Source organism: Mobula hypostoma, chromosome 3, assembly GCF_963921235.1.
Source record: "Mobula hypostoma chromosome 3, sMobHyp1.1, whole genome shotgun sequence".
Classification (NCBI taxonomy): domain Eukaryota; kingdom Metazoa; phylum Chordata; class Chondrichthyes; order Myliobatiformes; family Myliobatidae; genus Mobula; species Mobula hypostoma.
Genome location: NC_086099.1, coordinates 226,108,028 through 226,132,062, shown reverse-complemented (window position 1 = coordinate 226,132,062; position 24,035 = coordinate 226,108,028). Strand labels below are relative to the sequence as shown.

At 44.5% G+C, this 24,035-nt stretch overlaps 1 protein-coding gene across 3 annotated transcripts in view; it reads right to left on the bottom strand.

Moving 5' to 3' along the window:
- adck5 (aarF domain containing kinase 5) overlaps positions 1-24,035 on the bottom strand; it is a 126,102-nt gene that overhangs the window by 61,958 nt on the left and 40,109 nt on the right. For all 3 annotated transcript variants that reach the window (XM_063044657.1, XM_063044658.1, XM_063044656.1), the window contains exons 2-8: positions 19,023-19,126; positions 17,783-17,932; positions 13,750-13,825; positions 12,012-12,212; positions 9,431-9,571; positions 1,802-1,915; positions 737-868 (exon numbers count right to left, since the gene is read on the bottom strand). In XM_063044657.1, the coding sequence (XP_062900727.1) occupies positions 737-868; positions 1,802-1,915; positions 9,431-9,571; positions 12,012-12,212; positions 13,750-13,825; positions 17,783-17,932; positions 19,023-19,126 (918 nt within the window). The remainder of the gene's footprint in view (positions 1-736; positions 869-1,801; positions 1,916-9,430; positions 9,572-12,011; positions 12,213-13,749; positions 13,826-17,782; positions 17,933-19,022; positions 19,127-24,035) is intronic.

Genomic DNA, 24,035 nt, shown 5'->3' with positions numbered 1-24,035 from the left:
GGGGTCCACACAGGGCAAAGAAGGGCCCATTTCCCTCAACACAGGATAAAATAGCAGTTTTATGGGAAATGTTAAGAATGTGTCAGAGGAGTCGAAGGGGGAGACTGGGAAAACAGGTCAAGAAGAAATATTTGTAAAGCATTAAAGGTCTGGAATTCACTGCCTGAAAGTCTTGGAATGTGAAAATTCACATCATTGATAACAGTCCTGTTTTAATCTTATTGGAAGTAAAAACCACCAAGAGGATCACCAGGTCTCCCTCCCTCTCATTTGAGACTTTTACTGGGACTGTTGCAGACAAAGGGCTCAAAACATTGTTGAGGATCCCTGCCACTCATCCCACAATTTCTCTGACCCACTACCATCAGGAAAGAAATACAGGAACATCAGGACTAGGACTGCCAGACTGGGTAACAGCTTCTTCCTTCAGGCTGAGAAACTAATGAATACCCTGCCACCACTGAGGTCATGTCACTAGGGCAGCGAGCTGTTCACTGCTCACCTGTGTTGCACACTACATTATATTCTACTAACTAGTTTATGGTAATATTTTGTTTTATGTACTGTGCATGATACATGTTTTGTGGGTGCACGATAGTCCGGAGGAATGTCGTTTCATCCCATTGTATGTATGTAGTCAGATGACAATAAAGCTGAAGTTGAACTACTGGTAAAGAGAGCTGTTTCAGCACAGTCCAGATACATTCTACATTCCCCTAACCTCCACAGAGCTCACCTTACTGGTCTGCTCCCAGTACACCTTGGGAATGACGATAAATTTGAAGTGACTGAGATCTTGTGCACAGCGCTCCGCATTACGGCCTTCATTCTCAAAGTCCAGCTCCTGGGCCAAGGTTCCCTTCAGGTCCTGTGAACACGACAAACACAGCACATACATGGACTCTGTGATCACTGAGTCACTTGAGACATACTGTGATAGGACCGTCCATTCTGCTATTACTTTCGGGTGACTGGAACTTTGCTTTCCATCAGTTATTGTTTTTACCACTCAAGCAGAAATCTGAACTGCAGATTATTGATTAACATAAATTATGCAATAAAAAATAATTTCAGGGAGTTTTACCCCATGGCCAACCATTTTACTTCCAATCCTCATTCTCATTCTGACCCGTGGATCCATGACCTCCTGCTGTCATAATGAGGCCACTCTAAGTGATAGTGGTGGAGCACACATCATATTCTGTCTGGGTAGCCTCTAATCTGATGATATAAACATTGATTTCTCCAATGTTCAATAACTGTTTCCCCCACCCCTTCCCTCTTCTGCCATTCTCCACTCTGGCCCCCTTCTTACCTCTTTTCTTCTCCTCACCCACCTATCCTCTCGCCCGGTACCCCTCCTCCTCCTCCTTCTGCCACGGTGCGCTCTCCTTTCTCATCAGATTCTTTCTTCTCCAACCTTTTACCTTCTCCACCTATCACCTCCCAACTTCTCAATTCATTTCCACTCTCCCCGACCCACCTGGCTTCACCTGTCACCTTCCAGCCTGTTCTCCTTCCCCTCCCCCACCTTATTCTGACTTCCAACCCCTTCCCTTCCAGTCCTGATAGGGTTCTTGGCCCGAAATGTCGACTCTTTATACCACTCCATAGATGCTGCCTGCCCTGCATTTTGTGTGTGTTGCTCTGGATTTCCAGCATCTGCAGAATCTCTTGAGTTTCTGACAATTTGTTTCTTTAAACAACAAGCTGATACCATCGTAAGCACTATCTGAAAAAATCTGGCATCGAATATGTATAATGATATGTTCAGCATTCAGTTAGCAAAGGTAACACTCACCTGCAAGACCCAGCTGAAAGCAAACTTGGGGTGCATTAGCTGAATTATGGTCAAAAGGAACTCCAGGGTCAAAATATCTCCATCAAACCGGTCCCGTAGATCAATAAACTGAATCTGAAACAGGAGGATTCTATTGATTCTATTATGGTTATTGGATTTATTGAGTATGACCACAGGAAAATGAATCTCAGGGTTGTATATGGTGATATATACATACTTTGATAGAAAACTTACTTTGAATTCTCAGGAATTCACCATATACTACCGAGATTAATTTTCTTGCAGGCATTCAGAGTGTAATACCCTGGTTAAGATTAATACCGCTATGCTGTAGGTATTTCACTTCAGCAGTTTTCTGCAAAAGCAGTGAGTCCTGCTGGTAGAATGTTTTGGTTTTGGTTAGAGATAAGAATCAGAATCAGGTTTATTATCACCGGCATGTGACGTGAAATTTGTTAACAGCAGCAGCAGTTCAATACAATACATAAGAAGAGGAAAAAATAAATAAAATAAAAATAATAAATAAATTACAGTATATGTATATTGAATAGATTAAAAAACATGCAAAAAACAGAAATACTGTATATTAAAAACAGTGAGGTAGTGTCCATTTAAGTTCAATGCAATACATAATCTAGCAAAGAAAAAACTGCTACTAATAAATAAAATAAAATATAATAATAGATAGACAAGTAAATCAATTACATATATTGAATAGATTAAAAAAAGTGCAAAAACAGAAATACTGTATATTAAAAAAAAGTGAGGTAGTGTTCATGGGTTCAATGTCCATTTAGGAATTGGATGGCAGAGGGGGCAGAAACTGTTCCTGAATCACTGAGTGTGTGCCTTCAGGCTTCTGCATCTCCTACCTGATGGTAACAGTGAGAAAAGGGCATGCCCTGGGTACTGGAGGTGCTTAATAAGATGCTTTAGAAAGCGAACAGATTGAGAAGGGGCAGTCCTTTCTTCAGCAGCTTGAACAGGGCACGACTGCGCAAGCGCGTGAAAGTCGGCCTGTGAGACAGCGGGAGAGTTTAAAAAGCGAGCAGATTAACGAGCGGGCGACAGAGTAGTGGGAGACAGAGTAGGAAGGCTTCGGTGAGCGGAGGCTGAGGACGAGCCTGCTCCCAGTGAGGTAAGGCCCGGTAAGTTCCTTTAATAACTCTAATTAACTTAGGAGTAGGTAATGGAGGCAGCAGTTAGGGCAGTCGAATGCTCCATTTGCAGTATGTGGGAAGTCAGGGTGAGAACAATTGTCTCTGATGACTACACCTGCAAAAGGTGCATCCAGTTGCAGCTCCTGACAAACTGAGTTAGGGAACTGGAGCTGGAGCTGGATGAACTTCGGATCATTCGGGAGGCAGAGGCAGAAATAAACAGGAGTTACAGGGAGATGGTCACCCCTAAAAGTCAGGAGACAGGTAGCTGGGTGACTGTCAGGAGAGGGAAGGGGAATAGACAGAAAGATCAGAGCACCCCTGTGGCCATTGCAATCAACAATAAGTATACCGTTTTGGATACTGTTGGTGGGGACGACCTACCAGGGACAAGTTGTAGTGGTCGTGTCTCTGGCACCGAGACGGGACCCTCAGCTCAGAAGGGAAGGAGGGAAAAGAGGAGAGTAGTAGTGATAGGGGATTCGATAGTTCGGGGAACAGATAGGAGGTTCTGTGGGAGAGATCGAGAATCCCGGATGGTCTATTGCCTCACTGGTGTCAGGGTCTGAGATATCTCAGATCGAGTTCTCGGTATTCTCAGGAAGGAGGGTGAGAAGTCAGATGTCATGGTCCATGTAGAGACTAATGACGTGTATAGGAAGAAGGAGGAGGTCCTGCAAAGAGAGTTTAGGGAGTCAGGTGCAAAGTTGAAGGACAGGACCTCCAGGGTTGCAATCTCAGGATTGCTACCCGTACCACGTGCTAGTGAGCTAGAAATAGGAAGATACTGCAGCTAAATATGTGGCTAAGGAGTTGGTGCAGGAGGGAGGGCTTTATGCTTCTGAACAATTGGGCCTTGTTCCAGGGAAGGTGGGACCTGTTCCAACGGGACGGGTTACATCTGAACTGGAGGGGGACTAACATCCTTGCAGGAAGGTTTGCTAGTGCTGCTCCGGGGGGTATAAACTAGATTTGCAGGGGGAGGGGAACCGGAGTGTTAGAGCAGATACTGAGGTGGAGGAGGATAAAGGTCATGCGAGAACTGCAAGTATAGTGCATGGAGTAAAGCCAGGTCAAACATATAAAGAGGTTTTGAGGAAAGAGAAGCAGAATAAAGGTTGTAAAGGTAGTCAGGTAGAAGGGCTGAAGTGTGTGTACCTCAATGCAAGAAGCATCAGGAACAAAGGTGATGAACTGAGAGCTTGGATACATACATGGAATTATGATGTAGTGGCTATTACAGAGACTTGGCTGGCACCAGGGGCAGGAATGGATTCTCAATATTCCAGGATTTCAGTGCTTTAAAAGGGATGGGGGGGGGGGGTCAGGAACAGGAAGGGAGCAGTTACTCTATAGGGAGTATTCTATAGGCCCCCTGGTAGCAGCAGAGATACCGAGGAGCAGATTGGGAGGCAGATTTTGGAAAGGTGCAAAAATAACAGGGTTGTTATCATGGGTGACTTAACTTCCTTAATATTGATTGGCACCTGATTAGTTCCAATGGTTTAGATGGGGCAGAGTTTGTGAAGTGTGTCCAGGACGGATTCCTGTCACAATATGTTGACATGCCGACTGGGGGAATGCCATATTAGATCTAGTATTAGGTAACGAACCAGGTCGGGTCACAGATCTCTCAGTGGGTGAGCATCTGGGGGGCAGTGACCACCGCTCCCTGGCCTTTAGGATTATCATGGAAAAGGATAGAATCAGAGAGCACAGGAAAATTGGGGAAGGACAAATTATGAGGCTGTAAGGCTAGAACTTGCGGGTGTGAATTGGGATGTTTTTGCAGGGAAATGTACAATGGACATGTGGTCGATGTTTAGGGATCTCTTGCAGGATGTTAGGGATAAATTTGTCCCGGTGAGGAAGATAAAGAATGGTAGGGTGAAGGAACCATGGGTGACAAGTGAGGTGGAAATTCTAGTCAGGTGGAAGAAGGCAGCATACATGAGGTTTAGGAAGCAAGGATCAGATGGGTCTATTGAGGAATATAGGGAAGCAAGAAAGGAGCTTAAGAAGGGGCTGAGGAGAGCAAGAAGGGGGCATGAGAAGGCCTTGGCAAGTAGGGTAAAGGAAAACCCCAAGGCATTCTTCAATTATGTGAAGCACAAAAGGATGACAGGAGTGAAGATAGGACCGATTAGAGATAAAGGTGGGAAGATGTGCCTGGAGGCTGTGGAAGTGAGCAAGGTCCTCAATGAATACTTCTCTTCGGTATTTACCAATGAGAGGGAACTTGGTGACGGTGGGGACAATATGAGTGAGGTTGATGTTCTGGAGCATGTTGATATTAAGGGAGAGGAGGTGTTGGAGTTGTTAAAAAACACTAGGACGGATAAGTCCCCGGGACCTGACGGAATATTCCCCAGGCTGCTCCACGAGGTGAGGGAAGAGATTGCTGAGCCTCTGACTAGGATCTTCATGTCCTCGTTGTCCACGGGAATGGGACCGGCGGATTGGAGGGAGGCGTATGTTGTCCCCTTGTTCAAAAAAGGTAGTAGGGACAGTCCGGGTAATCATAGACCAGTGAGTCTTACGTCTGTGGTGGGAAAGCTGTTGGAAAAGATTCTTAGAGATAGGATTTATGAGCATTTAGAGAATCATGGTCTGATCAGGGACAGTCAGCATGGCTTTGTGAAGGGCAGATCGTGTCTAACAAGCCTGATAGAGTTCTTTGAGGAGATGACCAGGCATATAGATGAGGGTAGTGCAGTGGATGTGATCTATATGGATTTTAGTAAGGCATTTGACAAGGTTCCACACGGTAGGCTTATTCATTAGGTCAGAAGGCATGGGATCCAGGGAAGTTTGGCCAGGTGGATTCAGAATTGGCTTGTCTGCAGAAGGCAGAGGATCATGGTGGAGGGAGTAATTCGGATTGGAGGGTTGTGACTAGTGGTGTCCCATAAGGATCTGTTCTGGGACCTCTACTTTTCGTGATTTTTATTAACGAGCTGGATGTGGGGGTAGAAGGGTGGGTTGGCAAGTTTGCAGACGTCACAAAGGTTGGTGGTGTTGTGGATAGTGTAGAGGATTGTCGAAGATTGCACAGAGACATTGATAGGATGCAGAAGTGGGCTGAGAAGGGGCAGATGGAGTTCAATCCAGAGAAGTGTGGGGTGGTACACTTTGGAAGGACAAACTCCAAGGTAGAGTACAAAGTAAATGGCAGGATACTTGGTAGTGTGGAGGAGCAGAGGGATCTGGGGGTACATGTCCACAAATCCCTGAAAGTTGCCTCACAGGTAGATAGGGTAGTTGAGAAAGCTTATGGGGTGTTAGCTTTCATAAGTCGAGGGATAGAGTTTAAGAGTTGCGGGGTAATGATGCAGCTCTGTAAAACTCTGGTTAGGCCACACTTGGAGTACTGTGTCCAGTTCTGGTTGCCTCACTATAGAAAGGATGTGGAAGCATTGGAAAGGGTACAGAGGAGATTTACCTGGATGCTGCCTGCTTTAGAGAGTATGCATTATGATCAGAGATTAAGGGAGCTAGGGCTTTAATCTTTGGAAAGGGGGAGGATGAGAGGAAACATGATAGAGGTATACAAGATATTAAGAGGAATAGATAGAGTGGACAGCCAGCGCCTCTTCCCCAGGGCACCACAGTTCAGTACAAGAGGACATGGCTTTAAGGTAAGGGGTGGGAAGTTCAAGGGGGATATTAGAGGAAGGTTTTTTACTCAGAGAGTGGTTGGTGCGTGGAATGCACTGCCTGAGTCAGTGGTGGAGGCAGATACACTAGTGAAGTTTAAGAGACTACTAGACAGGTATATGGAGGAATTTAAGGTGGGGGGTTATATGGGAGGTAGGGTTTAAGGGTCGGCACAACATTGTGGGCTGAAGAGCCTGTACTGTGCTGTACTATTCTATGTTCTATGTTCTTCTAATAATGCACCATGTCGTTCAATTTAGGAATGTTATGTTAGCCAATCTGGATGGGATTGGAAGAATGTTCTAAAGAGAGCAGGGAGGACAAGGTGTGGTGGTGGACAGTAGTCTGGTTCACAGGTCTTTTGGAGGGAGCTGGGAGAGGACAGGAGAGAAGATACCTGAGGATGCCGTGGGAAGGAGCACCCCCATTGCATGAAGTGCGTTATGCAAATGAATGGCTCCAAGGAGGAAGGGCCAATACTCATGAGAGAGAGCCTGTTTGCTTGAGATGGATTTCAAGTGAAGTTTGGAATGTGGTGTGTGCTTTCACGCAGACCGCGGGTCCAACACGAGACAACTCCAGGATGGGCTCCAACTTTATGCACACATTGGATTTGTTTAACTGTAATGAGCCCGTCTTTTTCCTCTTTCCTACTAACTCTTCCATAAAGGTGAAATTTGTGAATATACTTATATTTTATGCGGTGTATAATATGTTATTTCTTGCCAACCAACAATTGTGTATGGGCAATATTTACACAGCATTCACTCAAATTGAGCTGTTTTTTTTAAAATCGGAATATCACTATGTTCCTGTTTGGTTGAACTCCAGATAACACCGATTCTACAAATATTGTTTATGAAAGACTCAGCATTCTTACTGCTGAGTCACGTGGCTATCAACAGAGCTGGCTAACAAGCCAAGTTTGCTTACGAGCCCAGTGAAGGAGCTACAATAGTAAACACAAAAAAGCACAATACAATCAATGAAAAATAAACATGACAGAAACAGACAAACAACCAATGTGCAAAATACAACAGGCTGTGCAAATACAAAAAGGAAAAGAACCATGAAAATAATTTTAAAAAAATAAATAAATAAGGGATAAAGTTTTAGTCCTTAAAAGTGAGTCCAGAGGTTGTAGAATCAGTTCAGTATTGGAGTCAGTGAAGTTGAGTAAAGTTAATCCCCTCTGGCTCAAGAGTCTGAAAGTTAAGGTGCAATAACTGTTCCTGAACCTGGTGGCATGGGAATTGAGGGTCCTTTCCTTCCTTCCTGATGGCAGCAGTGAGAAGAGAGCATGGTCTGGATGCCCCGATGATGGAAGCTGCTTTCCTGTGACAGTGTTCCATGCAGATGTGCTCAGTGGTGGGGAGAGCTTTGCCTGTGATGAACATTTTACTATCGCCATCTTGCAGCTGAACAGAGTGGTGATGCAAGTAGCAAATGAAGCACGCAGGTTTCTGGTATGAAAGTCACCTCAGAGTCGAGAGGTAATAGATTGTGCAGAACTGAGGAGCGCAGAAAAGATTTACGAGGATGTCAGAACCAGGACCAGGTTCATTATTATTGACGTATGTCATGAAATTTGTTGTTTTGTGACAGTAGTACAGTGCAATACGTAACAAATGATAAGATACAATGAGAAATATGTAAAAATAAATATGCTGTGCAAGAAGGGAGCAAAATAGTGAGGTAGTGTTCATGGACCATTCAGAAATCTGATGGCAGAGAGGAAGAAGCTGTTCCTGAACTTTGAGTGCGTGTCTTCAGACTCCCGTACCACCTCCTCGATAGTAGCAATGAGAAGAGACCATGTCCTGGGTGATGGGGGTACTTAACGACGGATGAAGCCTTTTATGAGGTATTGCCTTTTGAAGATGTCCTCGATACTGGGGAGGCTGGTGTCCATGACGGAGCTGGCTGAGTTTACAACTTTCTGCAGCTTTGTCTGATCCTGTGCAGTGGCCCTTCCATATCAGACAGTGGTGCAGCCAGTCAGAATGCTCTCCACTGTACATCTGTAGAAATTTGCTTCAATCTTTGGTGACATAGCAAATCTCCTCAGACTCCTAATGAAATAGAACTCAAAGTGAGTTAGAGAGAGGTTGAACATGCTGGGACTTTATTCACTGGAGTCTAGGAAAATGAGAGGGGACTTCATAGAGGTTTATAAAATCATTAGGGGTATAGATCGGGTGAATGTACAGTCAGAGGTGGGGGGGGTGGGGGAAGCAAGAACTAGATGGGATAAGTTTAAAGTAAAAGGTAGAGATTTATTAGGAGCCCAAGCAGCAATTTGTTTAGTTTGGTACTTCATTATTTAGAACACAAAACAGAGCAGGTTGTTCCTGGACATTAGACAGGGCACTGGAAGAAATCCCCTGTTCCTCATCAGTATAGTATTGTGGGTTCTTTTCTCTCACTTGCCAGGGGAAACGGGCTGTGGTTTTAAAGTGTCCTCCAAAAAACAGAATTGCCAATGTCACAGAATTCCCTCGGGGCTGCGGTGAGGAAAAGCACTTGATATTGCCAATTATTAAAGATGCACCAGTGAAAGTATCCTATCCAGATTCATCATGGCTAAAAATAACAACTGTGTGCACAAGAAACTGCAGAGAGTTGTGAACACAGGTCAGCACATCACGAAATCCGGCCTCCTCTCCACTTTCCACTGCCTTGGTAAAGCAGCCAGTACAATCAGAAGCTCACCCCACCCTGGACGTTCTCTGTTCTCACCTGAAGTCAGTAGCGTTTGTTTTTTTTTGGCATTAACATTCAGGTAGGTACAGTGGGGGAGGGAGGGACTTACTTTAACTGCCACAGCAGTCCCGTCATGGAGTTCGGCCTTGTGGACTTGAGAAAGGCTGGCAGCTGCAAACGGCTCTGGGTCGAAGTGTTTGAACATTTTGTCTGGGGTGGTTTGAAAATCTTCAAGGAACAAGGAATCGATCTGCCAACATCAGAGAGAGAGAGACAGACAGAGAAAGAGAGAGAGAGAAGGTTAAACTAAACTTTACACAAGGATTTAAAGATTAGCTTTATTTGTTACATGTACTTCAAAACATTGAAACATAGAGTGAAATGCATTGCTTGTGTCAATGACCAACACGGTCCTAGGATTGTCCTGAGGGCAGCCCGCAACTGTTGTCATGCTGTTATGCTTCTGGTACCAACGTAGCATGCCCACAACTTACTCACCCCTAACCCACACATCTTTGGGAATGTGGGAGTAAATTGGAGCACCCGGAGGAAACCCACGATGTCATGGGACAAATGTACAAACTCATTACAGACAGCACTGGGAATCAAAACCCGATCAGTGATCATTGGCACTGTAAAGCCATAGGTAGCACTAAGCACTACACTGAGAAGTGGCAGATGGAGTTCAACCCAGGTAAGTGTGAAGTGGTTCATTTTAGTAGGTCAAATACGATGGCAGAATATAGTATTAATGGTAAGACTCTTAGCAATATAGAGGATCAGAGGGATCTTGGGGTCCGAGTCCATAGGGTGCTCAAGGCAGCTGCGCAGGTTGACTCTGTGGTTAAGAAGGCATACGGTGTATTGGCCTTCATCAATTGTGGAATTGAATTTAGGAGCCGAGAGGTAATGTTGCAGCTATATAGGACCCTGGTCAGACCCCACTTGGAGTACTGTGCTCAGTTCTGGTCACCTCACTACAGCAAGGATGTGGAAGCCATAGAAAGGGTGCAGAGGAGATTTACAAGGATGTTGTCTGGATTGGGGAGCATGCCTTATGAGAATAGGTTGAGTGAACTCAGTCTTTTCTCCTTGGAGTGACGGAGGATGAGAGGTGAGCTGATAGAGGTGTTCAAGATAATAAGAGGCATTGATCATGTGGATAGTCAGAGGCTTTCTCCCAGGGCTGAAATGGTTGCCACAAGAGGACACAGATTTAAGGTGCTAGGGAGCAGGTACAGAGGAGATGTCAGGGGTAAGTTTTTTTTACTCAGAGAGTGGCAAGTGTGTGGAATGGGCTGCCAGCAACGGTGGTGGAGGTGGATACAATAGGGTCTTTTAAGAGACTTTTGGATAGGTACATGGAGCTTAGAAAAATAGAGGGCTATAGGTAAGCCTAGTAATTTCTAAGGTTGGGACATGTTCAGCACAACTTTGTGGGCCAAAGGGCCTGTATTGTGCTGTAGGTTTTCTACATTTCTATGTTACACTACCATGATGCCCCATTACAACCACCTACTGCAAGAATGTGGTAGAGTGGAAGAGCCATCCTCTCTTTCTGGTGCGAGGACAGATAACGCTGCATGGGGATAGACTGTCATCCCAGACTACAGAAGGTCAGTGCTCAAGGGGGTCAGAGACCGAGTCCAGATGAATGGCCTCAAACCAAGACGTCAACCACCCACTTCCCTGCACAGATTCAAAGAAAATTAATTATCAAAGTCTGTATATGCCACTTACATACTACCCTGAGATTCATCTTTAGATGCCGCCCGACCCATCGGGTTCTTCCAGAATTTTGTATTCTTGCTCCAGATTCCAGTATCTGCAGTGTCTTGGGTCTCTGACCAGACTGCAGAAGGTCCTGACACAGAGTCACACCAGAAATGAATAAATAAATAAAACTGAGTCCAGTTCAAATCCCAAGCAGAGAATGGTCATGGAGTCAGACTTAATCCATTCAGGGCCCACACTCATGAGCTTGAGTTGGCGTTCATCACTTCTGATGGCTTAACATAGAATAACAGGGCAGGGAAGCTGTATGCATGAGGTGGGAGCTTGATGCACAACTGAAAGAGCAGATTTAGTCACCAAAAGACCTGACATCGCCGCTGGGGACACAGCTTCCTGGTTAGCGTAAAGATTTACAGCACCAGCGACCCATGACCGCACAGGTTTCCCCTGGGTGTTCCAGTTTCCTCCCACTTTCCACAAACATACAGGTCATTAAGTTGAGGGCATGCTACGTTGACAGCAGAAACACAGCAATACTTGCTCCCTGTCCCCAATACAATCCTCCAATTGTGTTGGTTGTTGATGCACATAATACATTTCACTGTACCCATGACAAATAAAGCTAATCTTCATAAATCTTTAATTTTTAAAAAGAGACCATACCCACATCCACTAGTCTCATGTGCTGTTGGGTTGGATATTGGGATAGTTCTGCAGCACTCCAAAATAATGGGATTGTTCCTGTCCACTCAGACAGACAGGGCCTTGAAGTCAACTCTGGGCAGCCCACCTAACTGTGCAGTATCCCCACAGTCCAGCAATTCCTCGGTCACGTGTGAAAAATAAAGCTGATCCTTACGTGAGCCGTAAGTGATCAGAGGTTTTGAAGTCACTACTGTGATCACAGCTTCCAAAGGGCAGCCAGTACTAAACTGACAAGAAAGGAGCAGACATACCTCCATGTACCTCCTGTTGATGGCCTTGTCCTCGAGGACACGCAGGGAACTGATGTACTCTGGAGGCAGCAGGTGATTGAAGGAGCACAGACCCTGTCCCAGCTTGATGTACAGACCAGCATTCTTAATGGCGCCTTCCACAATGAGGTCCGCAGCTCGCTGGTGACAGGCAGACATAGCAGCAACAAAGTCCGGACTATCCTGGCAGGACCCAAGAGCACAACATGGATAACTGACCCTTGCATCTTAATTCATTTACTTATTTAGCAATACAGCATGGAGTAGGCCCTTCTGGCCTTTCAAGCCACACTGCCCCCGCAATCTCCAACAAACCCAGTTAACCCTAACCCAACCACAGGACAATTCACAATGGCTAATTAACCTACCCTGCACACCTTTGGACCATGGGAGGAAACCGAAGGACCTGGGGAAAACGCACACATTCTGCAGGAAGGAAGTACGGTGACTCCTTACAGAGCGTGCAGGAGTTGAACTCTGGAACACTCCAAGTTGTAATAGCGTCACACTAATTGCTACAGTACTGTGGTGGCCTTCACTGACTCTTACAATCACCTCTTTTATTCCAATTTACACACAAATATCGATGGGATGACCTGCTAATGCATCATCGAGGACATCTTCAAAAGGTGATGCCTTGTGAAGTGAGCATCCGTCATTAAGGACCCTCATCGCCCAGAAAACGTCGCCTTCTCATTGCTGCTATTAGGTGCAGGCACCTGAAGGCTCACACTCAACCTTTTACGAACAGTGTCTTCTCCCTCACCCTCAGATTTCTGAACACTCCATGAACACTACCTCGCTATTTTGCTCTTTTGTTCGTGAACCAAAGGGGGTAACTTCACTCAACCTCACTTGCCCCATCATTGAAATGTTCCCACAGCCCAGGGACCCACCTCCAAGGACTCTTCATCTCACGTTCTCTATTTTATTACTTACTTATTATCATTATTTTATTTTATATTTGCACAGTTCATTGTCCTCTGCATTCTGGTTGAACACCCAAGTTATGCAGTCTTTCATTGATTCTATTATGGTTATTATTTTATCGATTTATTGAGTATGCCCACAAGAGAATGAATCCCAGGGTTGTATATTGTGACATACATGTACTTCGATAATAAACTTACTTTGAACTTAGATTTTTTTTTTATATTTCTTATTTTTACAGCTAATCATCACTTATGTAAGCAGAGCACTGCTGCCGCATAACAAATTTAACAGTATACGTTAGTGATCATACACCTAATTCTGGCATTGAAGCCATACAGCAAAGAAACAAGCTTTGCCGACAAAGATGCTCCATCTGCACGCATTTGGGCCAGAACCATCTTACCCTTTCCGTTAAATTTCGTAAAATCCAACCAGTCAGTGGAACTGATTGCCACAGACGGCTGTGGAGGCCAAACGGCACCACGTAGAGTAGCTGTCAGAGCGACGTTATTACAGCTTGGGACATCGGAAGCTGGAGTTCAATCTCAGCTTCCTTTGTAAGAAAGTTTGTACGATCTGCCCGTACTGCTCCGGCTTCCTCCCACTGTCCAAACACTTACTCCTCAGCGTTCATTGTACTCACTATCATGTTTTCCTCTTGTCCTCCCTAATATAACTACATATGGCATCATCTGCCTGGATAGGTCATAAACATATGCTTTTCACTGCATTTCATTACAGGTGACATTAATAAACCAATACCAATATTGATAAAGCTAAAGCTTACCTCATCTACTCCACGTAGTTTAACGTTAATGGTCCACCAGTAATCTATAGAAATTTTTGTCCCAATGTGAATAGATCTGGATAAACAAGAATAGACCAGTGAGATGAAAACTTTGCTCAAGCATTCGCACCAATTATTCTGCATATTTGATAACAATATCCTACAGGGCAGCTAAAATTGCACACGGTGGCTAACAATTTTACTTGAACAACTCTCACCTTGGATCAAATAATCTGTATGACTCATCTCCACTAGGGGAGTCCATAAAACTACAAGACATAGGAGCTGAATTAGGCCATTCAGCCCATCAAGTCTGTTCTGCCAGATGATAATAGCTGAATTATTTTCCCTCTCAGCCCCGTTCTCCTGCCTTCTCCGCGTAACCTTTCACTGCCTGACTAATATGGAACCACGGGTTCATGGATTTTAGAAAAATGGATGGCTATTTGGGAGGGAAAGGTTGTATTGATCTTAGAGTAGGTTAAGTGGCTGACACAACATCATGGGCTGAAAGCCCTGGACTGTGCAGTACTGCTCCACGGTATGTTAACCTATCAACCATCGCTTTAAATATACCCAGTGCATTGGCCTCCACAGCTGTCTGTGACAGTGAATACCACAGATTCACCACCCTCTGGATAAAGAAATCTCTCTTCTCTGTTCTACATGGACCCTTCTATTCTGAGACTGTGCCCTTGTCCTGGACTCTCCCATCATTTGAAGCATCCTTTCCATGTCCACTATATATAGGCCTTTCAATATTTGATAGGCTTCAAAGAGATCCCCTCTCAATCTTCTAAATTCCAGTGAGTACAGCCCAGGACCATCAAACACTCCTCCTATGTTAAGTCTTTCACTCCCAGGATCATTCTCATAAACCTCCTCTGGATCCACTCCAATGCCAGCACATCCTTCCTTAGATAAGGGGCCCAAATTGTTCATAATATTCCAAGTGTGGTCTGACCAATGCGTTATAAAACTTCAGCACTAGAAAAGGAAGAACTGGCAGGCGTTTGGGCAGAGCAGTGGTGCAACCTCACCACTCCAGCGACTCTGACCTCTGGGTGCTGTCCGCCACACGGACCCTCCGTGACGGCATGCATCTCCTCTTAATGCTCCATGTTACTCTCACATCTCATAGATGTGTGGACTGGGGCTGCACGTTAGCATAGCAGTTAGTGTAACACTTTACTGCGCCAGCGATCGGGTAAAATTCACACTTATGTTTGCAAGGAGTTTGTACATCCTCCACGTGACAGCGTGGGTTTCCTTCCACATTCCAAACAAATAAAGATTAGGGCTAGTGAGATGTGGACATGCTATGTCACTGCCGGAATTGTAGCAACACTTGCGGACTGCACCCAACACACCCTCGGATTGTGTTGGTCACTGACATAAATGACGCATTTGAATCAAAGGGGATAATGTCACTCAACTTCACTTGCCCCATTACTGAAACGTTCCTACAACCACTTTCAAGGGTTCTTCATCTCATGTTCTTGATATTTATTGCTTACTCATATATTATTATTATTTCTTTCATTTTGTTGTCTTCTGTATTCTGACTGAATGCTCAAGTTGGGCAGTATTTCATTGATTCTGTTATGGTTATTACTTATTGAGTATGCCCACAAGAAAATAAATCTCAGGGTTGCATATGGGGATAAAATTAAGTAGTGTAAAAAGAGAGGAAGTAAAAACAGTGGGGTAGTGTTAATGCTTCAATTGTCCATTCAGAAATCTGATGGCGGAGGGGAAGAAGCTGTTTCTGAATCGTTGGTTGTGTGTCTTCAGGCTCCTGTATCTCCTCCCTGATGGTAGCAATGAGAAGAGGGCATGTCCTGGGTGATGGGGGTCCTTTATGAAAGATGCCGTCTTTTTAAGGTGTCCTTGATGCTGCAGAGGCTAGCGCCCATGATGGAGCTGACTGAGTTTACAATTTTCTGAAGATTTTTACAGTCCTGTGCAGTGGCCCCTCCATAGCAGACGGTAATGCAACCAGTCAGAGTGCTCTCCACAGTACATCTGTAGAAATTTGCTAGAGTCTTTAGTAATATACCAACTCTTCTCAAACCCCTAATAAAATATAGCCGCTGTTGTGCCTTCTTATAATTGCACCAATATGTTGGGCCCAGGATAGTTGGGAATACGGGGAGAATAATACCAGAGCACAAGATAGGCCAAAGAATCATTTTTCACACTGTATAATTCAATGACTTTACGGAGGACAGTGTTGGCCAGAAAGAATGACAATCTACAAATCAGGGAATTCAAATGAATCAAGAACAGAGGAAGCAGACAGACGAATTGTCTTTGTTCTTGCCGCATGCTTGGGGATGGAAGCTGCCATTTTGTGAAGACACTCTATTCGTTATTTTGTGAACTTGACATGCTGGGTTTGATCAATGTTTTAAAGAAAACACAGTAATACTTCAGGTAATCTACTGGACTGGAGATCGCTTCCAAATAAGAAGTTATTTGTGAGATGTTCTTTGGTTGGCTATAACATGTAGGTGTGTGAATGTTGGGGTTGATGCCTGCCTGAAGTGATTCGAGCTCATTGCTGATTGAGAACAAACAGCCATAAATTATCAACTGTCACTTGATGGGAAGAGGGCAATAAACTGATGCTGGCTTGGACCAGAGCCAGTAACAAGGTGTTAAAGGACAGACACAAGACCTGTGGCCAATTATGTTGGAATGCGATATTTGGTCTGATAAGGAATGGATATAAAACCGGACACTTTGTGTGTGCTGGTAGCGGTAACTTTGAAGAATAACCATCACAGATACAAGCGTAAGTAACCCTGTATTAAACACGTGGCAAGTGAATTGGGACCACGAGGAACGCCTCGCCAGCATAAACTCCTTTGCCCGGGTAATACCTTTGATTATTCAGGAGAGTCAGGGATACTTAGCGGGTGTGCACAAGGTATTTAGTGCATGAATTCACATACTTGTTAGTTTAAACAATAACAGTACTTGTCAGTAAATACAGACCTCTCTGTGCCTCACTAATCATCGTTATAAGTAGTATTTTTTTTTCACAACAGATTAGATGTGGCTTTATAAGGCATTGATCAGACCACTTTTGGAGTATTGTGAGCAGTTTTCGGCCCCCTATCTAAGAAGTCACATTTGGCATTGGAGAGGGTCCAGAGGATGTTCATGAAAATTATCCCAGGAATGAAAGGGTTAAGGTATGAGGAGCATTTGATGGCTCTGGGTCTGTACTCACTGAATTTTAGAAGAATGGCGGAGGTGGCAGATCTCATTAAAACCTATCAAATATTGAAAGGCCTAGACAGAGTGAACGTAGAGAGATGTTTCCAACAGTGGGGGAGTCTAGGACCAGAGGGCACAGCCTCAAGATAGAAGGACATCCTTTAGAACAGAGGCAAGGAGGAATTTCTTTAGCCAGAGGGTAACGAATTTCTGGAATTCATTGCTACAAATGGCTTTGGAAGCAAAGTCATTGGGTATATTTAAAGTGGAAGTTGGTAGGCAGGGCGTCAAAAGTTGCAAGAAGGCAGCAAGAGAAAGGGTTTGACAGGAATAACAGCATGATTGAATAGCCTGTTTCTGCTCCTCCGTATTATGTCTGGATACATATATAACTGTGAACATTAATTTTGAGTTTTAGAAATAAATTCATCCCACAGGAAGATCCAGTCCTCAAATATCATATCAGCTTATCTACTGAGTGTAACCATGACATCAGAATTAGGTTTAAAATCACCGGCACTGTCGTGAAATTTGTTAACTTTGCGGCAGCAGTACAGTTTAATACATGATAATCAAGAGAAAAACTGAATTACAGTAAAAAAAATATATAAAAAGTAAGTAGAGTAAAAAAAAATCTATAGTTGAGTCTAAAGCTCGAGAATGTTCTCTGTCCCAGCTTGTGAGAACAGGATGGCTTCGGAGAAACAACTGAGAGACCAGCAGGAAGCAGATTCACCAGAAGACACCCATGGAGAGAACTGGGCCAAAAGCAATAAATCGCAGGGGGACGCCACGACTCGCTATTTACCTGTAGAAGCGACCAACACCTTCCATCAGAATCCTCATCCTTCTGCGGTCCTGCGTGTCAGACACATACCACACAGTGCCAGCAGCAAGTGGCGCAGAGAGCACCAAACCGAGCAGCACCTTCTTGTACAGGCCGTGGCGACGGACATTGCTGTGGAGGCACAGGAATAGCATCACAACAGAGCTCCGCACAGCATTACCGCAGCAAATAACTCTGGAGGCCTGCAGGCGGCCTGTCCTGAGATTGGAGGTGTGCGTTTTGTCTATAGCAGGGAGGAAAGGGGTGTGGGGTAGTGTGCTGTGCTGTGCTTGTTGTTCTGCTGAACATTGTGAGCATGCAATGTTAACGCCGGAATGTGTAGTGACACCAAGACACAGCAGCAGAATTAGGCCATTTGGCCCATCAAGTCTGCTCCACCATTCCATCATGGCTGATTTATTATCCCTCTCAACCCCATTCTCCTGCCTTCTCCCTGTAACCTTTGACACCCTGACTAATCAAGAACCTGTCAACTTCCATTTCAAATATACCCAATGACTTGGCCTCCACAGCTGTCCATGGCAATGAATTCCACAGATTCACCACCCTTAAACCTATGTCCTCCAGTTTCAGCTTCCCCTACCCTACCTTGGGGGGAGATACATCTCTACCAAAGGAAGTGTAAGGAGCTCCTTCCCTCTGCTGGCCTGCAGGTCACCCTTGGCCAAGGTGTAGCATCTGCTTAACCACCCAATTCAAGTCATGTGAAGCCATGGGAGCAGCTGGTGCAGATCACAAGTCCTGGTGATGCGACCACTGATGCCTGGCAGACAATCTCTGAAGAGTATTGATAATGGCTGGGGTCACCCGTCTTGTAATGACACTGCCCTGAAAAGGCAACGACAAACCATTTCTGTAGAACTTGCCAAGAACCATTACGGTCACGGAAAGACCATGATTGCCTATGTCATCGGACACAGCACGTAACAAACTAATGAACCCTGGAAGGAAGAATATAACTATTTATCCTATCTATGCTTTTCATAACTCTATAAACCCATATAAATTCGCTCCAGGGAACAATTCCAACCTACTGCTTAAGCCCTCCAGTCCAAGCAACATTCCTGTGAATCTTTTCTTCATCTTCTCTAGCTAAATGACATCCCAACCTGCACGCAGTTCTCCAAGCAGCCTGCATGGACCTGACGGGCCAAAGGGCCTGTGCCTGAGCTGACTGACTGTGCTTGCTTCTGTAACGTACCTCATGGGCTGTGACCGAAGTTGCTGCTTGAAAACAATGGTCGGGATCAGCGGGACGCGCCTTGTCCTCTGAAGTAACATCCAGTGACGTCTGCACAAGCATATCTAGCAAAGAACAATAACTTTGATTCACATTGGCACCTTTCATTTGGTAAATGCTTCAAGGAACTTCGTATCAGAGACCCAATCTGGACCACCTTACTGGAGACAGTTGTACGGCCAAACGGTTAATAACTCTCACCCATCAGGCTCTTGAATCAGAAGGCATAACCACACTCACCCTAACATATCTCAACTATTCCATTCCAATTTGCCTAAAACTAGGACAAAACTTCCCCTCCACAATCAGATTTCAGAACAGTCCATGAGCACAACCTCTTTTTGCACTATTTTTTTTAAAATTTGTAGTAATTTTTACGTATTGCACTGTACTGCTGCCACAAAACAAATTTCACACAAGCCTTAGGCACATATTATATATCTCAATGGTGCCCAAGATTTTTGCACAGTACTGTAGTAATTTTATGTATTGCACTGTACTGCTGTTGCAAAAAAAAACAAATTTCAAGACACATGAGTGATGATAAACCTGATTCTGATATGGGTCTCTACTGTGGACTGGGAGTGGAAAAGGGGCAGGGAGAAGGGAATCATTGTAGGGAAATGGGGATGGGAGCAGGAAGCACCAGAGACAGCATGTAATAATCAATAAACCAATTGTTTGCAATCAAATGACCTTGTTTGGCATCTCAGAGCTGGGTGTGTCTGCACCCATACCAAAACCCCACCCCAGAACTCCTCTGCCAGTTGTCCCAAGCCCCTCCCGTGGCGCTACACCCTCGCCATTCCCAACACCCCTTGCTCCCACCAGATTTGCAAACTCACTCTCTGCTCTATGCTGATGAAAACAGTACTGTGGCAAGTCTTAGCTAACCCCGCTAAATGTGCGAAAAACTTTTGCACAGTACTGCATGTCAGAGATAACACACCTGGTGCTGATTCTGAAGAACTGGGATTTACGGCATATCGTAAAGAAATCGGGATTTGGTAAATTAGTGTCACAGTTACTGAGGCACAGTAAAAAACAGTGCATTGAGGTACTGCAGTACAAGGTAATACAAAAACACAAAGTGGTATGTAGTGTCACAGTTCAGAGAATGTGCAGTGCAGGTAGACAATAAGGTGCAAGGTCAAGAGGAGATAGATTGTGAGGTCAAGAGTCCATCCTATTGTACTAGGGAATCATCCAATAGTCCGATAACAGCTGAATAGAAGCTGACCTTAAGTCTGGTGATACAGGTCCACAATCCCTTATCTGAAATCTTTGGGGCCAGTTGCATTTCAGAATTCAGAATTTTTCGGATTTCAGAATCCCTCCCCTGTCTCAGTGCAGGTGGACTTTAGGACCCGGGGAACTCTGGACCTACGCACATCCTCCCATATACAGGTGTGTCCCCCGCTTTTCGAACGTTCGCTTTACGAAACCTCACTGTTACGAAAGACCTACCTTAGTACCGTTTTCACTTTCAGAAGGTGTTTTCACTATTATGAAAAAAAAAGAAGCGCGTGATAAAAAATCAGCACACGATAAAAGGCAGCGCGCGCCCCGAGCAGCCGCTCTCCCCGGATTCGGAACAGCATTCTCGCCGGCATTGCTCAAACACGTGCCTGTGAGCAGCCGTTTGCAAGATGAGTTCTAAGGTATTGGAAAAGCCTAAAAGAGCTCATCAGGGTGTTACACTTAGCGTAAAACTAGACATAATTAAGCGTTTCGATCGTGGTGAACGAAGTAAGGACAAAGTGAGTTTGGCTTGTGGAAGCTGACGAAGATGATGTTGAAGAGATTTTGGCATCCCATGATCAAGATCTGATAGATGAAGAGCTGATGCAATTGGAAGAAAAACGATAACAATCGAAACCGAATGCAGTACAGAACTGAACGTGAAGCAACTGCATGAGATTTTCACTGCAATGATAAGTACAACTTTAATTTTGAAAGGGTATGTAGGTTTAGGGGATATTTGCAAGATGGTTTGAGTCCTTACAAAGTACTGTGTGATAGAAAAATGCGCGAGGCTCAGCAGTCAAGCAAGCCTTCCACATCAGCCACAGCAGATGACGAACCACAACCTTCGACATCGAGGCGGGCAGAGATAGAAAATGACCTCCCTGCCCTAATGGAAACAGACGATGACGAGATGACACCCCAGTGTCCCACCACCCCAACCTGCGACGACTCAGCCTAACACACCATCATCAGTGTGCTCGGCACCGTCCCGATTCCGGTAAGTGATACATAGAAACATAGAAAATAGGTGCAGGAGTAGGCCATTCGGCCCTTCGAGCCTGCACCGCCATTTATTATGATCATGGCTGATCATCCAACTCAGAACCCCGCCCCAGCCTTCCCTCCATACCCCCTGATCCCCGTAGCCACAAGGGCCATATCTAACTCCCTTTTAAATATAGCCAATGAACTGGCCTCAACTGTTTCCTGTGGCAGAGAATTCCACAGATTCACCACTCTCTGTGTGAAGAAGCTTTTCCTAATCTCGGTCCTAAAAGGCTTCCCCTTTATCCTCAAACTGTGACCCCTTGTTCTGGACTTCCCCAACATCGGGAACAATCTTCCTGCATCTAGCCTGTCCAATCCCTTTAGGATTTTATACGTTTCAATCAGATCCCCCCTCAATCTTCTAAATTCCAACGAGTACAAGCCCAGTTCATCCAGTCTTTCTTCATATGAAAGTCCTGCCATCCCAGGAATCAATCTGGTGAACCTTCTTCGTACTCCCTCTATGGCAAGGATGTCTTTCCTCAGATTAGGGGACCAAAACTGCACACAATACTCCAGGTGTCGTCTCACCAAGGCCTTGTACAACTGCAGTAGTACCTCCCTGCTCCTGTACTCGAATCCTCTTGCTATAAATGCCAGCATACCATTCGCCTTTTTCACCGCCTGCTGTACCTGCATGCCCACTTTCAATGACTGGTGTATAATGACACCCGGGTCTCGTTGCACCTCCCCTTTTCCTAATCGGCCACCATTCAGATAATAATCTGTTTTCCTATTTTTGCCACCAAAGTGGATAACCTCTCATTTATCCACATTAAATTGCATCTGCCATGAATTTGCCCACTCACCCAACCTATCCAAGTCACTCTGCATCCTCCTCACAGCTAACACTGCCACCCAGCTTCGTGTCATCCGCAAACTTAATGCTGCATTTAATTCCCTCATCCAAGTCATTAATATATATTGTAAACAACTGGGGTCCCAGCACTGAGCCTTGCGGTACCCAACTAGTCACCGCCTGCCATTCTGAAAAGGTCCCGTTTATTCCCACTCTTTGCTTCCTGTCTGCTAACCAATTCTCCATCCACATCAATACCTTACCCGCAATACCGTGTGCTTTAAGTTTGCACACTAATCTCCTGTGTGGGACCTTGTCAAAAGCCTTTTGAAAATCCAAATATACCACATCCACTGGTTCTCTGCTATCCACTCTACTGGTTACATCCTCAAAAAATTCTATGAGATTCGTCAGACATGATTTTCCTTTCACAAATCCATGCTGACTTTGTCCGATCATTTCACCGCTTTCCAAATGTGCTGTTATCACATCTTTGATAACTGACTCCAGCAGTTTCCCCACCACCGACGTTAGGCTAACCGGTCTATAATTCCCCGGTTTCTCTCTCCCTCCTTTTTTAAAAAGTGGGGTTACATTAGCCACCCTCCAATCCTCAGGAACTAGTCCAGAATCTAACGAGTTTTGAAAAATTATCACTAATGCATCCACTATTTCTTGGGCTACTTCCTTAAGCACTCTAGGATGCAGACCATCTGGCCCTGGGGATTTATCTGCCTTTAATCCCTTCAATTTACCTAACACCACTTCCCTACTAACAAGTATTTCGCTCAATTCCTCCATCTCACTGGACCCTCTGTCCCCTACTATTTCTGGACGATTACTTATGTCCTCCTTAGTGAAGACAGAACCAAAGTAATTATTCAATTGGTCTGCCATGTTCTTGCTCCCCATAATCAATTCACCTGTTTCTGTCTGTAGGGGACCTACATTTGTCTTTACCAGTCTTTTCCTTTTTACATATCTATAAAAGCTTTTACAGTCAGTTTTTATGTTCCCTGCCAGTTTTCTCTCTACACTGTACACACATTATTTCTACTTTATATAGGCTGTGTATTTTTACGTGTTATTTGGTATGATTTGTCAGCTTCATAGCTTAAAGGTTACTGGAGAGAGAGTTTCTGTCGACGGCGCTTGTGTGAGATTTTCTGCCGACGGCGCTTGTGTGAGATTTTCTCTACGGAGAACAGTGCAGTAATGATTGTGGAAAAGTATTTTACTTTATATAGGCTGTGTATTTATCATATCATTCCTGCTTTTACTATATGTTACTGTTATTTTAGGTTTTATGTGTTATTTGGCATGATTTGGTAGGTTATTTTTGGGTCTGCGAACACTCACAACATTTTCCCATATAAATAAATAGTAATTGCTTCTTCGCTTTACGACATTTCGGCTTACGAACCGTTTCATAGGAACGCTCTACCTTCGGATGGTGGGGGAAACCTGTACTTTAAATCATCTCTAGATTACTTTTAATACCTAATACAGTGTAAATGCTATGTAAATAGTTGTTATACTGTATTGTGTAGGGAATAATCACAAGAAAATGTACATGCTCAAACAACGAGTGCTGGAGAGAGAACTTCTGGGTTTTCCCAATTTGCATTCTTTTTAACATTTTCACAGTGAAATTGTCTTGCTTATTATTTATTGTAAAGCCTGCTCTGTTTTGTGCACTTTATGCAGTCCTGGGTAGGTCTGTAGTCTAGTGTAGTTTTGTGTTGTTTTACGTAGAACAGTATAGTTTTTGTACTGTTTCATGGGTGCCAGGGTCCAGGATGTCTCTGACCAGGTGCATGACATCCTGATACGAGAGGGAAAGCAATCGGAAGTCGTGATACATGTTGGTACCAACGACA